The sequence below is a fragment of the Podarcis muralis genome, chromosome 10 (assembly GCF_964188315.1).
Source record: "Podarcis muralis chromosome 10, rPodMur119.hap1.1, whole genome shotgun sequence".
In the NCBI taxonomy this organism is placed as follows: Eukaryota; Metazoa; Chordata; class Lepidosauria; order Squamata; family Lacertidae; genus Podarcis; species Podarcis muralis.
Genome location: NC_135664.1, coordinates 57,881,785 through 57,895,800, shown reverse-complemented (window position 1 = coordinate 57,895,800; position 14,016 = coordinate 57,881,785). Strand labels below are relative to the sequence as shown.

Genomic DNA, 14,016 nt, shown 5'->3' with positions numbered 1-14,016 from the left:
TAGCTCATGGGGCGGGAGCAGGGAGTGAGGGGACATGTTTCAAGAACACCCTTCCACACGCTGCTTCCAGGAGGGTGACCAGCATTGTCCAAACTGAGAGAGAGAGACCACCACCTTTTGGGCACAGAAATCCTGGTGCCACCGAAGATTTGTTACTCAAAGTAAGCCCCCCAGCCCATGTGCATTCAATAGTGTTGGGGAAGGAGGGGGCACAGGACACGGTGGAGGCAAAGAAGACAGATTTGCACAAGTGACATATCTCAATATAATTTCTAAAACTCTATTAATTGAACAGATAAAATACATCTTGTCTATTTCTGTTACAAAATATTAGCCATTTGGAGTCTTTGCTAGATGTGAGCACACCGCTGTTCCCAAAGGAAGCTTCTCTTGTACAGCAGGAAACAGGTACAGACAGACGGACAGACAGGTGCTCTCGAATAGCCTACACACACAGGTAAGTAACATTTGTTTTCTTGCTCGGAGAACAGAAAGAAAGATTCGGTGGGATGTGCCAAGTGACAACTGAGTGGAGAGGAAAGGAACAAAAACAGAGAGATCTTTAAAGCTTCTGAACCATGGAGCAGTGAAGAGACAATGGGCTTAGCAGCCACTAGAGTAACACTCAAGAACTACTATCAACAGTTCTAGTCTGGCCTTGTTGGTGGGTTCACAGGAGATGGAATATACTATGTAGGCCTGGCAGAGCAACATGTTGAAAATCCTCTCCTACCCCACAAACTGCTGCGTCTATTTTTATTTTAAAGGCAGAATCTTCCTGGCAGGCATCAAATCCAGAGATCCAAGGGACACTGATTGTTTCAGATATCCCCTAAATTCCCAAGAAGTGCTGCGTCAAAGCCAACCGTATTATGTGATGGTTATAAGAAGGTTAGGCTACAAAAGAACACACCGGTCCCTATAATAACACGGCTGTGGAGTGGAAGCTGTTAGTGCCATTAGTGACTAATACTGCTTTCTTTGAGGAGAAAAAACTATGATGTTTCTGTTGCAGTCTGAAGCCTAAACGCACACACATATATCTTTAGGAGCTGAAAAGAGGTGGGGGTGGGGGAAACAAGGTGAAAATGCATTTTTAAAATATGTCCTACAAGATACTACACTGTAATAGACAGGAAGTAATGGCTCAAATCATGATTTATTTTACATTTCAAATAGGGGAGGAAAAAGTAAATGAGCCTTTGCCCTACATTGATTCTCCAGACACTATCGGCAGCTTCGCTGATTAAACAATATCACATGGAGAAGCTGGGGAGGAATTGCCTATCCAAGACGCTGGAGGTCCTTCTACATTTGTGACTAACAATAGTGAGCCAGATGGATCACTCACTCACATATCCACTGCAATAATCCTGGAAGCCTATCTACACTGCAGACTTTACCCATCAAGGCCCTTCCCAGAGACCCAGAAATGGTGCCCCTTACACACACACACACACACACACACACACACACACACACACACACACACTTTACAGACTAACAGTTGCCAGGAGGAGGAATTTAATGTTAAATCAGGTTAACTCTGTAGTGTAGAACTGACATCCTTTATGTTAAAAGTTATGCAAAAGGCGCATGTTATTGCAACTCTTCTCCAGCTCTCATTACTTAATAGGCATTCCTTATTTCAGGTGTTGTAGCTCTTCAATGGGGATGGGAAACTTGCAGCTCTCCAGTTCTTGCTGGACTCCAACTCCCATGAGCCCCAATGGTGAAGGACGAAGGGAGTTGTAATCTAATAACATCTGGAGGTCTGGAAGTTTTCCATCCCTGCTAACTTTGTGTGTTTTGGACTACAACTCCCATCAGCACCAGCAAGCATAGCTGTACTGACTGGTGTAGTAGTACAAAACATCTGAAGTATATTAGGTTAGTTGGTGAAGGCTGTAGAATATCCTTCATTTGGGCCTTGCTGGCTGGCCGTTGGGAGTTGTAGTCCAGAACATCTGGAGGGCACCGGGTTCTTGAAGGCTGTTCTAGAGTGTCCTTCATTTTGGAAATGCTTATTAATCTACTGTAGCCAATTCCTAAATTAAGGCTAGGAAGCTACTTAATTGGGATGGAAGTGTTCAAGAGTGACTTGTACACAAAGATCATAATCCATAAATATATGAAATATATGAACTTACATCCTGCTGAAATTAGTGTGTGTATAACCCTGTGCTGTGTTATGGCCTAAGAATATGATGAGATGGATCTTAAAGGTCTTTAATTTATAGAATGCATGACCATCTTCTAGCCTTAGTGGGTGATTATTCCATGCTTACCTCCATAGTGTTGCATGGATGCAAACCATCCCCAGCTTGACTATTTCTCTAGACAACTGTTTGCTTCTCTTTTTAAAATACAGGATAAACCAAAGGCAGCGGCAGCTGTCAGCAATGTGGCATGGCTTGCAGACTTTCTTCAAGCAAAGCTCCCTGCTTAAACTTGTGACCACAAAAGATCCCTGCTGTTCTCACCACTGGAAAAAACGCCATCGCCTAAGTCTGTGAATTGCTTTGGGCAACATCATCACACATAGCAAGTGGCACATCAGGTTCCGAAATCCACCACTCATTTAATATGTTTTAAACTCCCATCTCCCTAACGGCACACAACACTAGAGATCAGACAGACTGCAGTTGTGTATCTGGGAGGGCATTGGTGTGAACATTTTCTAATAGCTAACCAACCAGGCAATTGTGGCCTTTTAAACACAGACTTTAATTAACATGGACTTCCAATTAAATACTTGTGTGTCGTCCTCAAGAAACTCCCAGTGTAAGTATGGAACTACGAGACCTCAATTTTGAAGGTGATGGGATATGCCTGATTCTCTTTTTCAGTACTGTATCTCATGACTTTCCTAAACCACACACTTCCATATGACACAGTCCTGAAACATGAAGACATGTCGGTGTGGCCACAGTAATCTAGAAGCTCATGCAAAGGCAGTCTTTTCAAGCCTGAAGCCCTCCAGATATTGCTGGACTCCCATTCCCATCAACATGTCCAATTGCCAGGGATCATGGGAGTTGTGATACACAAAATCTGGAGGGTACCAGGGTATGGAAGGCTGATCTGGGGTGTACACTGAGCATAACTGGAAACAATGTGTCTTTGGTTTCACCCAGGGAAAATTAAGGTGAGCTAGCTTCGAGAACTGCTCAGCAAAACGCAAAACACGCACTTGCCTATATTATGGCTGCCATTTTCTCTAATGGCTATGACTAATATCTGCCTAGGCTAGCCTCCCCCAACCTGGTGCCCCCCCCACATTTTGGATTGTAATTTTGGATTACCACTTGCAGGCATCATGGCCAATGATCAGGAATTATGGGAGCTATAGTCAAATATCTAGAGGACATGAGGTTGGGGAAGGCTAAGTTAGGTCGACCCAGATATGCTCAAGATTTAAGAATGGCCTGTAAAATATGCATATACAACTAAACACAGTTGGTTATAACAGAAAGTATCTGGCAACCATTTAGAATAAGTAGAGATAGGCATTCCACATGGTTACTCATTATGGTTCTTTGGTTCACAAGCACTGATATTCTGCCTTCAGTGCTCCAAATTGGAGTGATTTAGTATCCAAGCATTTCACATAGAAAATAACTCCAAACAATTGTACAGAAATCAAGGCCCAACCCTTGTAAATGAGGGCAACATTTTCTGGTTCAATAGCTTGAGCTACACATGGTGTTGAGCTCATAGTAGCCTTTATACACTCATTTTTCATGGGTTTAACTTGACTCAGGACCGCAAGCCCTAGAACATACTTGAAATTTGTGAAATAATAATACTAGCAATTAGGGGCCGAGAATAATTTCAGGAAGGAGGGGAGATTGGATAATAGCATCCTCCCTGCTCAGAAATCCCCTAGCCATTATGAACTACAATCTCTCCTTTGAATTTTGCTTTGGCTGGTCATCTCTGGTTCCAGCCTGTACTCCCCCCCCCCACTTATCAAACTTGGGGGTGGGAGAGAAACGGGGGTGGGGGGACATCAGCCAAGACTAAAACCAAAGTCTGTTACCAACATGCCCTTAGTATAGGGTTACCAGACGTCCCTGGATTTGCAAATCTGTGCCCGGACAAATTCTGTCCCCGGAATATCCCCAAATTTGCAAATTTGTCCCTGGGAAACGTGGTAGTGGCAGCCTCAGCAGCCCGGAGCCAGCCTGGTAGCGCAGTTGGCTCTGGCTGGCTTCAGGAGCTGCTCACTGCTTGCTGCCACTGCTGAAGGGAAACCAATGATGGCCGGCGGTACAGATCTCCTGCCCCATTTGTTTTGACAGATCGGGGGAGGCTTGGGAGTCACAGGTGGGTGTTGCCCAGGAGGGGTGCAAGGCGCATGGTTTCTCTGCCAGGCAAGGTGCAAAACCCTTCTTTTGCACCCTGTGAAACATAAATGTGCAGAGTTTTTTTTTTAAAAAACTGGGCAACAGCCACCTGCCGTGACTCCTGAGTCTGCCCCAATCAGTCAAAACAAAGGAGGAAGGGGCAGGAGATTGGGGGAGGCTCAGGAGTCATGGGCTTGTGGAGTGCTGTTGCCCAGTTTTTAAAAAACTGCGCATTTATGTTTCACAGGGTGCAAAAGAAGGTCTTTGCACCTTTATACAATATGTATGTGTGCTTGGGCCTAGGGTCTTTTGCCTCGCCATCCCCACTACTGACTCCCTGTTGCTACTGAGCTTCAAAAAAAAAGTGTTCCCGGATTCATTGAAAAAAATCTGGTAACCATGCCTTAGTACTTAATTGCAGTTAGCCAGAAACTTTCTTTTTATAAATAATATTGGCTGCTCTTTTCCTTCCTCCTCCCTGCAAGTTGTATGTTTAGGGAACTGTGTGGGTGTGTGGAATAAGAATAAAATGCCAGAGAGGGCTGCTGGTGAATGGATTTGTTTCTGACCTTTAGAGAATTCATACTCTGGACCCTGCCCCCCGAGGGCCACTGGGAGGCTGCACACACACCTTACCCCCCAGGAAGAACGTCATGGCAACGGAGAGACCAAACTGGTCCCATCCATCATCCCAGGAAGGAGCAGCTGCTCCCAATGCTTGCTTTCCCCTCCCCTCCCCATGTGTTTTGGCTTTTCCATCTTGTATTGGGGACTGCCATCTTTTAATAAATGGACAGTGCTTAGGAAATCTTAGATACCTTAAACCTGTTAAATCACCCCCACCCCCAAAGGCTCAGGAATACCCGCTCACAGGGCCAATCAAGCAATCAAAGCGCAGCAAGCTGGGATTGGGGAGAATGAGGCAGGATAGCTCAGTCGATAGGAGCACAAGACTCTTAATCTCAGGGTTGTGGGTTTGAGTCCCACATTAGGTGAAAGATTCCTGGGTTTGACTGGATAACCGCTGTGGCTCCTTCCAATTCTACAATTCAATTATTCTATCTCTATCTCTATTTGGCAATAGAAGAAAGAAAGAAAGAAAGAAAGAAAGAAAGAAAGAAAGAAAGAAAGAAAGAGAAAGAAAGAAAGAAAGAAAGAAAGTTGATTCCAGTCAGTGCAGTCAGCACTGAACTAGGTGTGACAAGAGTCTGATTCAGTATAAGGTAGTTTCTTATGTTCCTATGATCTGATACTTTAATACAGTCATTCTCAATCTCCGGGACTTTTCAAGTTAGAAATTAAACAGAATAGAGGAAGGGGAGAGATTGACATCTGAGGCAGTACGTCCTATGAAGCATATCTTCACATCATCCCACATCTATTATTAATTACCCTGATCTCTCTCTCTTCTCGGAACTTCATAGACTGCCATAAATATTTCATCCAAAAAACAATTATTTCATCAAATACTTCAAGGTTTCTGTAGCCAATTTGTGTTAAATGTCAAGTGAAATTTAATTTATTTATCTAAACACACCGACCCACCCATGCTTTAACTAAGGAACTGTGCAGAAACGTACATGCCTTCCAAGGCTGCAACAGATGCCAAAAGAGAAACTGACAGTGATTCCTAGATGCTCTGAACAGAGAGCCAGGTTAAAGGTCTGGACCCAAACATTTCCATCATTGCCCCTCTTGGCAAAAAGCTTTCCATTAAGGGGGAAGAGGTTGAATTGCACATTACACTGTATATTGCCTCCATTTCTCTTCCCTCTCCCCTTAAAGGTTACCAGTACTGTGGGAGGGGAGCTTCTTAGGTGTGTATGAGCTCAGCTTTAATTCTTAATTTTGCAACTTCATGTCTCCTGCCTCAGAGGCCACACCTAGGCTACACAGGTGTGTACACAGGTAACAGGACGCGGGTGACAACAGGGCCAAAGCAGGCATACTAAACAGGGACAGCCCTCCCATTAGGCAACCTGAGAGTGGCGGTCTGATTTTTGGCTGCCATAAAAATAGGAATGGATCCCTCTGTCAGTTGATTCTTGCAGTTTCTCATTTTCCCAATCCTAAAATCAATTCTCTGCATTTCTGGAGCAATTTGCAATGTATGCATTTTTTATGCATACAGTATATGCAATTTTGTACCCATGACTTGGCTGGAGAACTGCATTACAAAATTCAGATAAGTGCGAAGTTTGAAGGACAGCTGTGTTCCTGTTCTTGGATTGCTTCAGAAAGTTTGAATTTGGTAGGCTTGCCTTTAGATGCAAGCTGAATCGAATTTCTCCCACACCTCTAGCAGAAAATCTTTAGTTACTTAATTTATTACTGCTGAATTCTCATTGCCAGAGAAGGAGAGGGGTGCTGGTGAGATTTTCTGCCTCAGATACCAAAATAACTTGACTTGACTTTGGCATTCGGCACCTCAGGCAGCAACTGATCTTGGGCTAGTCTGACTTGAAAATGAAAACTTAACAAAGCACAACCAAGAAAGATGCCTTGGTTCAGAGAAAGTGGGCAGGAAGGAAAATCCTTCTCTCCCTCTCATAATACTACAACCTTGGCTCATCCAATGAAGCTGAAAGGTGTGAGATTCAGGACAGACTAAAGGAAAAACTCCTTCACACAGTACATAACTGAACAATGGAACTGCTACCACAAGAAGTTGTGATGTCCACCAACTTGGACAGCTTTAGAGGATTAGACAAATCCACAGAGGATAAGGCTACTAATCATGGTGACTATACACTAGCTCCAGTATCAGAGGCAGTAGGCCTCTAAACACCAGTTGCTTGAGAACATGACCAAAAGAGTGCTATGGCAGCCATGTTCTGGAAGTTTCCATGGGCATTTGTTTGGCCACTGAGGAAACAGAATGCTGGTCTAGGTGGGCCTTTGGTCTGACCCAGCAGGGGTCTTCTTACGTAGGGATTTTAAAGACACGTGCGCACACAGAAAGAATATGAATGCAGTTGCAACTAAATTTAGCACCATTCAGCGACAACATTTTGATCTAAGTCAGTGGCGGGGAACCTTTTCCATCCTGAAGGATGCATTCCCTTCTGGCCAACCTCCTAGATGCCAGTGGTAGTTGGGGCCCGAGGCAAAAGCTGGTGCAGAAACCCATGTAAATCTAACTTTTCTATGATAGGCCTGTTTCTATCCGCAGCTACACCATACATCTGGGCAAGCAAGAGGCATTGTTAAGAGTTCAGGGACAGATTCCAGCAAGGTAGACACACATAAGGAGGCTGTGAAGAAGGGCCAAGGCTGAAGTGGGGGTGTAGCCTGGAAGAGGTCTGAAAGCCTGTGTCCATCCCACACGCCATGTGTTGGATGTGTTAAAGAACCACTACTGGGCCATAAAACCAGGTATAGAAGGCATTGCCTTATTCCTCAGGCCCTCCTCATGTGAATAAGCCTCATAATGCCCAAAGCAGCAAGTGTGCGGTAAGCAACCACTTGACATAACGTCGCATTGTAGCTCTAACTCGATGGTGCTACATGGGTGCCTCTCCGCTGCAGCAGGGCTCCAGCCTTGCCACCAAATCTGCTGACTCCTGTGTTTCTGCCTCACATGAGAAGTGAAAACCCAAAGCTCTCTTTCTCTCTCACACACACACACATACGCACACAGTCTTTAAAAATAAATAAATAAGAGACTTAGAACTTGTTCTGCCCTATTTCCAAATCCTAAAGTTGATCTTCTTAAGCCTCACAGGGAAATACGAGTGAGCAAGAGCAAAGCCCTTAAGCTAATTAATACCACTTCCCCCCTCCCCATCTTTGCGCGCGGGGAGGTATTTTTTCTAAAAATACAGCCATAGCCCATTTTAATACCATCTTTCTGCACGTCAGCATCTCTGGAAACAGCGAGGAGCTGAGCTCTGCTTTCATCTCCTCCCTCTGGGACTCCCCACCCACCTTGCCATATTTTGGGGCGGGTGGAGAGAGAGATGAGGAAAGAACGAAGAAGGGACCAACCTGGTGCTAATGAGTTTGTGCTTACATGGCTGGCTACAGTGAGACAGTATCAGAGCCTGCTCTGAAAGGTGGGATACAAATAATTAGCAATAAACAAACCCTTAATTCACTACAATATGATTTGTTTACATGTTCATAAAAGCAAAACAAAAGAGGCTTTGGATAATGAGTTGCTCCTTGCCTCTCCTCCGTACCATTTCGGCAAACAGGATTTCGTTTCATCTTCTTGGAAACACTAAGGCAGGTTAAGGTCAGAAGTTCGAGCACACAGAAATGTCCAAAGCATGACTCAACATGTATGATGTGTTTCCCTGCCTGCATGAACATCTATTGCTGATTCAGGATAACGTATGAGATAGAGGGAGGCCAAAGGAAACATGAAAGCGGAGAGGAGAACCTGGAATCTGCTCTAAAACAGGGACACTCGTGGCATGACAGGGGGATGGATGCAGCTGCTACCCTGCTTCTCCCATGCCTTCTTTGCCCTCCTTTCCTGGGGATGTCATACGAAGCCCAAAGTCACTGGAGGTTCTGCAAATTGTTTGTGCACCAAAGATACAGATTCTGTGTGAAGGAAGCACAAACGTTAGTGGAGAGCCTATAAAGGGGGGCAGTGGTGGGAATTTCTGAGGGGTGGGGATAGCCTTCCTTTTGCCAAATTAACCCTGTTCTGTTTCGTGAGATACCTCACGGACCTGCTACAGGCTGCAAAGCGGGACATAAATACAGTAAATAACTAAACACGCACACAATTTTTTAAAAAATGTGCAGAAGGCTCAGCCTGTCAAGATGATCAATCTGAGAAAGTGGCCATGTCAGGAAGATTTCGAGATCTATTCTCTGCCTTCACCCAAACCTCCCCAGAGCTGCCCAGGTCTTCCTTTAGTGAGCAGGGTTCATACGCATCAAACCATAAAGATGTGTATTTACAAGTGGTGCATTTCTGATGGCATCCAGCAAAGTTTTCTGAGTACGATGCAGAAGGGTTTTTTTTTTTTTTAATCTCCAAAGTGAGGCCATCTTTGTGTTCAGCTGTAGCATGAGGTGGGTGGGGAACAACAGTCTCCAAATTCCACTTTCCCTTCCTCTCTTTCTCTCTCTCTGGCTTTCCTCTTCCAACCAGCTTGCTGTGGGAGAACAAGACAGCCCCAAAAGGCAATGAGAAGAAAGTGTGATGAGTGGCACAGGTTTCCAGCTCCAGTTTCGCAAGCTGCAGTGGTGGTGGCGGCAGCAGCCACAGCGGTTCCTCGACCCCAACAAGGTGGACTATCAAAGTCAGTGCTCTCCCCATAAGGGAACTCAAGTCAATTTTGGTCAGAAACCTGGGAATGGTCTGGGAATGGTGAGAAAACAAAGAAGCTGAAGAGGTAAGGAAAGAGAGACAGGAAATGGAATGGAAAACAAAGAGCAAAGAAAGCCAAGTAACGCCTGTCAGAAACAGTGGCAGAACAGCGCCATGTTTGTTGGAAGGGAGGTAAATGTACACGACTGAATGGATGGAAGGCTGGTCAGGAAACATCTTCAGAAACTCTCAGGCAGTTTCCACAGGTTGGCCCCTCACAAACAAAATCAATCATTCCAGGAGATACGATAACCAACTTAAGTCCCATAACGGCGTGTTTGTTGCACAACCTGTCGTTTACTTATCCTTCATTATTATCATTTGCTTTTCTCGCATGCCTTTCCCCGACCCCCTCTCTCGTGTTTTTTTTTTCAGTTTTACTAAAAAATAAATCACAAACTAGATTTTTCTTTGAAGACCGAAAAAGGGTCCCATGGTTAAGTCTGTGCTGTTTGGCTAGTGCTGGTGGAGCTGCTACACTAGACTGCGTGAGCCGCTGGAATACCGGCGCCTCTGAAGCAAGGAGCTGGGGGGACAGGTCTGGTGCGGGTGGTTGTAGGGCGGCGGCGGCGGCGGAAGCGGGGGCTGATGGATGATTTTCACCGGGGTCCCTTGGAGCCCGCTGCCTAGACCGCGCAAGGGGGTGGAGCTGCAGGAATCAGAGGACACGTAGCGTGTCAGAGTCTGGTTGAGGGCCGGCTCCATGCGAGCGAGGCACGGCTTGTCCAAGACTATAACTTTGACAATCTGCTGGCACTGTACAAGTGTCCCTGCCGAGGCAGGGTAAGAGGGCACCAATGCTGTCTCCAGCCTCTCCCGCGGCATGTTAGGATGCGTGCTGGGCTGCATTCCACTCTCGAGCCCCGGGACAGAGTTGTGCTGGTACGTTTGAAGCCTGTTGTGAATTGACACCTAGTTTAGAAACAGTCAAAGAAGCATTAAATGTTACAAGACTTCTTCCCATCTCCTGCTATGGGCTGCCCTTTACCCGACCACCCTCCATCAATGGACACCCCCCCCCAAACCACAGCCCTGAATCTCCTCCTCCCCCATGGTCCTCCTTCCACTCCTCTTTCCCACCTCCCCACAAGCACGGCCCCTGAAAAGTTCCTTCTAGAAAATAAAGATCCCCATTACAGCAAAGGCGGTGATGCTGTTTCCACATACAGCACAACCTCAACTATCCAGATTGAGCAAATGCAATCAAATTGTGGCACTTTGAGCAGGTCAGGGAGAGATTTTAACTTTACAAAATGAAGGCTGCTAATGGCCTGGTCCCAACTGCCTCTTATTCCAGGAAGAACAGCCTTATTGCTTAGATTATTCTTTTTGTCAATTACACCCCCTTTCCCCTTTTTTCCTGTTGTTATGGTACTTAAGAGAAAGAAAGCAATTGGAGGTAAGGACTCTCTTATTTTTGCTTTGTAGTTATAAAGTTCCCTCTTTGACAGAGCTCTGTTCTGCAAGCAGAGTTCCTATGAAACCCTGAATCATCATGCAATCCATGGGCCAACGAGGCAGAAAGAGGGGAGGATAATTGAGGTTGCACATCTTTGCAAGGAGGAAAAAAAAATGAGATTGGCTGATGCTCAGAGAAAGACTTGAGCTCTTCCCAGCTCCCGTCTTTCCAAGCAGGAAGGTGCACACATGACTCACTAATCTGTTTACAAAAGGAGAAAATTAAAAAAGGAACAGGGACGAGAGAGAGAAAAAGCAGAAATCTGACATATTTCAGCAAATTTGCAGCTCGCTCTGATCCACTCGATGGTTTGCAAGTGAAAGGAAATGGTTTTACACACGCCAAAAAGGAAAAGGAAAAAAGTACCCATCTAGCTTGTACAATGGTTAAAAAAAGAAAAGAAAAGAAATCTGATGGAATGGCAGCAGATCAGGTAGTCTCAGAGAAAATGGAGATGCTCACTTCTGCAGAGGAGGAAGAAGAGGGAGAGGGGAGGAAGAAGGGCTTGAAGTGTCTTTGAAGAGAAAGCCCACAGGGTTTCCCAACATTAGACTGAAAGCAGGAACTAGGCTGGAATTGGGCTCCCTGTGGAAAGGGCTATTTATGGTACAAGGGGGAGAACTCCTAGAATAAAGAGTTTCAGAAGGACACAGCTCCCCAGGAGAGGAGGAGGAAAATAGGAATGGGAAGAGAAGGGTCTCTTCCATGATGGACGGATCTGGGGCCCTGTCTGCCTGATTCTGGAATCACCTGAAGGAACATATGTTTGTGAACTGTCTCCTTGGAATTTTGCATCCCTGAACTGAAAACCCTTTATGGAGAAATGTTTGCAGGCCCAACAGCTGTATATGAGGCCGTGGAGATGCCCGTCCCTCCTCCCCAGTAGCAGGAATGTAATCAGGGTAATGAAATAGGGTTTATGAAACCAGCATGAACTGGGTCTGAGGAATTATACCTGTGGCAGCTGGGTTTTTCCCAGGCCGTGGAACAGAAAGCTGGGGTGTGGGTGTAAAATGGCCTCTGTGGAAAGAGGCCTAATCAGCAAGACAGAGGAGTTGGAGCTGGAAATGGAGGCTGATTGAGGAAACGCTTGTTTGCGAAGAACTGCAGCTCCTGCCCCTATGGCAAGTAACACTTGCAGGGAGATGGAGCTATCTGCTTGGTGAAAGAGGCTTGGGAAAGGACAAAGCTGGGGCAAACGAAATATTCTGGATATCTCTCCCAGATGACAGCTTTCTTGGTGAGCTGAGATCCACAGGAAGACTCCTACAACAGAGTCCTCACTCCCAAATAAGGACAGGCAAGAAAGTTCCTCCAACAACCCTCCCCAAATTTGGAAATAATTGGCCTAATTTTTCAACCTAAAAAGAGTCCCAGTGAATATGGGAAATGTTTGGTCTATGCTTTCAATATATGAAGCCTGTGACAAGGGCCCAGTGTCTAGGGCAGAAGAAGCTATGAGGGAAAGGTCACAGCAGTGAGTTTTAGCGGGGGGGGGTCCTGCGATGGCGGTGGCCTGCCAGCAGAGTTCACCTCAGCTGTGTCTCTGATTTCTCCTGAAAGTGTGTTGGGTGGGGATGAGGAAGGAGCAGGTTAGTCTCCAGAGTTCGGGCGCTCGCTCCATGAAGGATGTGTTAACAGTTACTGAAACGGCTTGAAAAAAAATGCTTTGAAGTTTAATCTGGATTTGAAAGTTGTATTACCCGTCCTAGCAGTAACTTTTTATTGTATCTCTGGAAATTGGTAAAATTGTCAGTCTGGCAGGGGAGGCATTGATTAAAACCTGAGAAAAGAAACAACAGAGAATGTAAGAAGAGCTGAACTGAGGGAGAATTACTTACCTCAGCTGCTGTGTGTTCTACTTACCTCCACTGTGCTGTCCGGAACCTTCTCTCCCAAATCTCTTTTGGCTTTGAAAATAAAAGAGACCCCCTTCCTCAGTGATGAAATGCAATATTTATTTACTTATTTATTTACAATGTTTGCATGTTGCCCAATAACATGAAGTTCTCTGGGTGGTTTACCATTAATAAGTGTAAAAACAATTTAAAATCAATGAAACAAATCAAAAGTAGCATAAATACAGCAAGGAAACAAAAACTCTAATCCCACAATGAAAGTACAAATTTTAGAACTGAGAGGTCCAGACTGCACAAGTTTTTTAGAAGGTCTGGATGAACAAAAGGCTCTTCTCCTGACACCAAAAAGAGCACAAAGATGGCATCAGGCGAATGAGTTGCTTGGGTCAGCAGTTTCTAAACCCAAAACATTCTTGAACACTGTTCGATATACTATACATTCTGCATCTGTCTGTCCTTTCTCTCCCAGCTAGCTACTGAGTGGAAGGATGGGTACCAAAACTGAAATCTGATTCTGGAAAAATGCTACCACACTGTTGAAATGTCTTCACATTTTTTGCCCCACGCTGATCTGCTTAGTTTCATCCAAGCTTGTGGCACCACAAGAAGGACCGGAAGAGGCATTTATCCCTACAGCTCTCATACAACAAACATTTTCTCTTCTTTGCTTCTTCCTGAACAAGAGTCACATAACTCACTTTGGCCATTTCGGCATAATGAAACCAGAAGTTAGACTTGTGTGACTAGCCTGTCCCTGCCATTAGGCACAAAGAGATAGCCACCTCAGGCAGCCGGTTTGGTGTGTCATGAAAATTGTTTAGTTGTTTAATGTCTTATTATTTTAATTTTAGTCATAGGGGAAGACACACGTTGGATTTTCTTATTTGCTATTCCAGCTCAGGTAGAAAAACATGTTGGGCCACCCAGCTGAGTATCTCAGAGACTGTGCTTACACAGTCTATTGCTGGGCCAACTCCAGTTCAATGTATACAGTTCTTTCCAATCAACATATATCAGCAT

The 14,016-nt window shown here is 45.1% G+C and overlaps 1 protein-coding gene across 7 annotated transcripts in view; it reads right to left on the bottom strand.

Moving 5' to 3' along the window:
* Positions 1 to 247: 247 nt before the first annotated feature.
* The window catches only part of IQSEC3 (IQ motif and Sec7 domain ArfGEF 3), a 145,362-nt gene continuing 131,593 nt past the window's right edge, over positions 248 to 14,016 (bottom strand). For 2 of the 7 annotated variants that reach the window (XM_028746158.2, XM_028746159.2), the window contains exons 13-14: positions 13,004 to 13,047; positions 248 to 10,590 (exon numbers count right to left, since the gene is read on the bottom strand). In XM_028746158.2, coding sequence (XP_028601991.2) covers positions 10,153 to 10,590; positions 13,004 to 13,047 — 482 coding nt within the window. In that variant the 3' untranslated portion in view covers positions 248 to 10,152. Of the gene's footprint in view, positions 10,591 to 10,746; positions 12,921 to 13,003; positions 13,048 to 14,016 lie in introns of those variants that run through there. The other 5 variants (XM_028746160.2, XM_028746165.2, XM_028746161.2 and 2 more) reach the window with 4 other exon arrangements.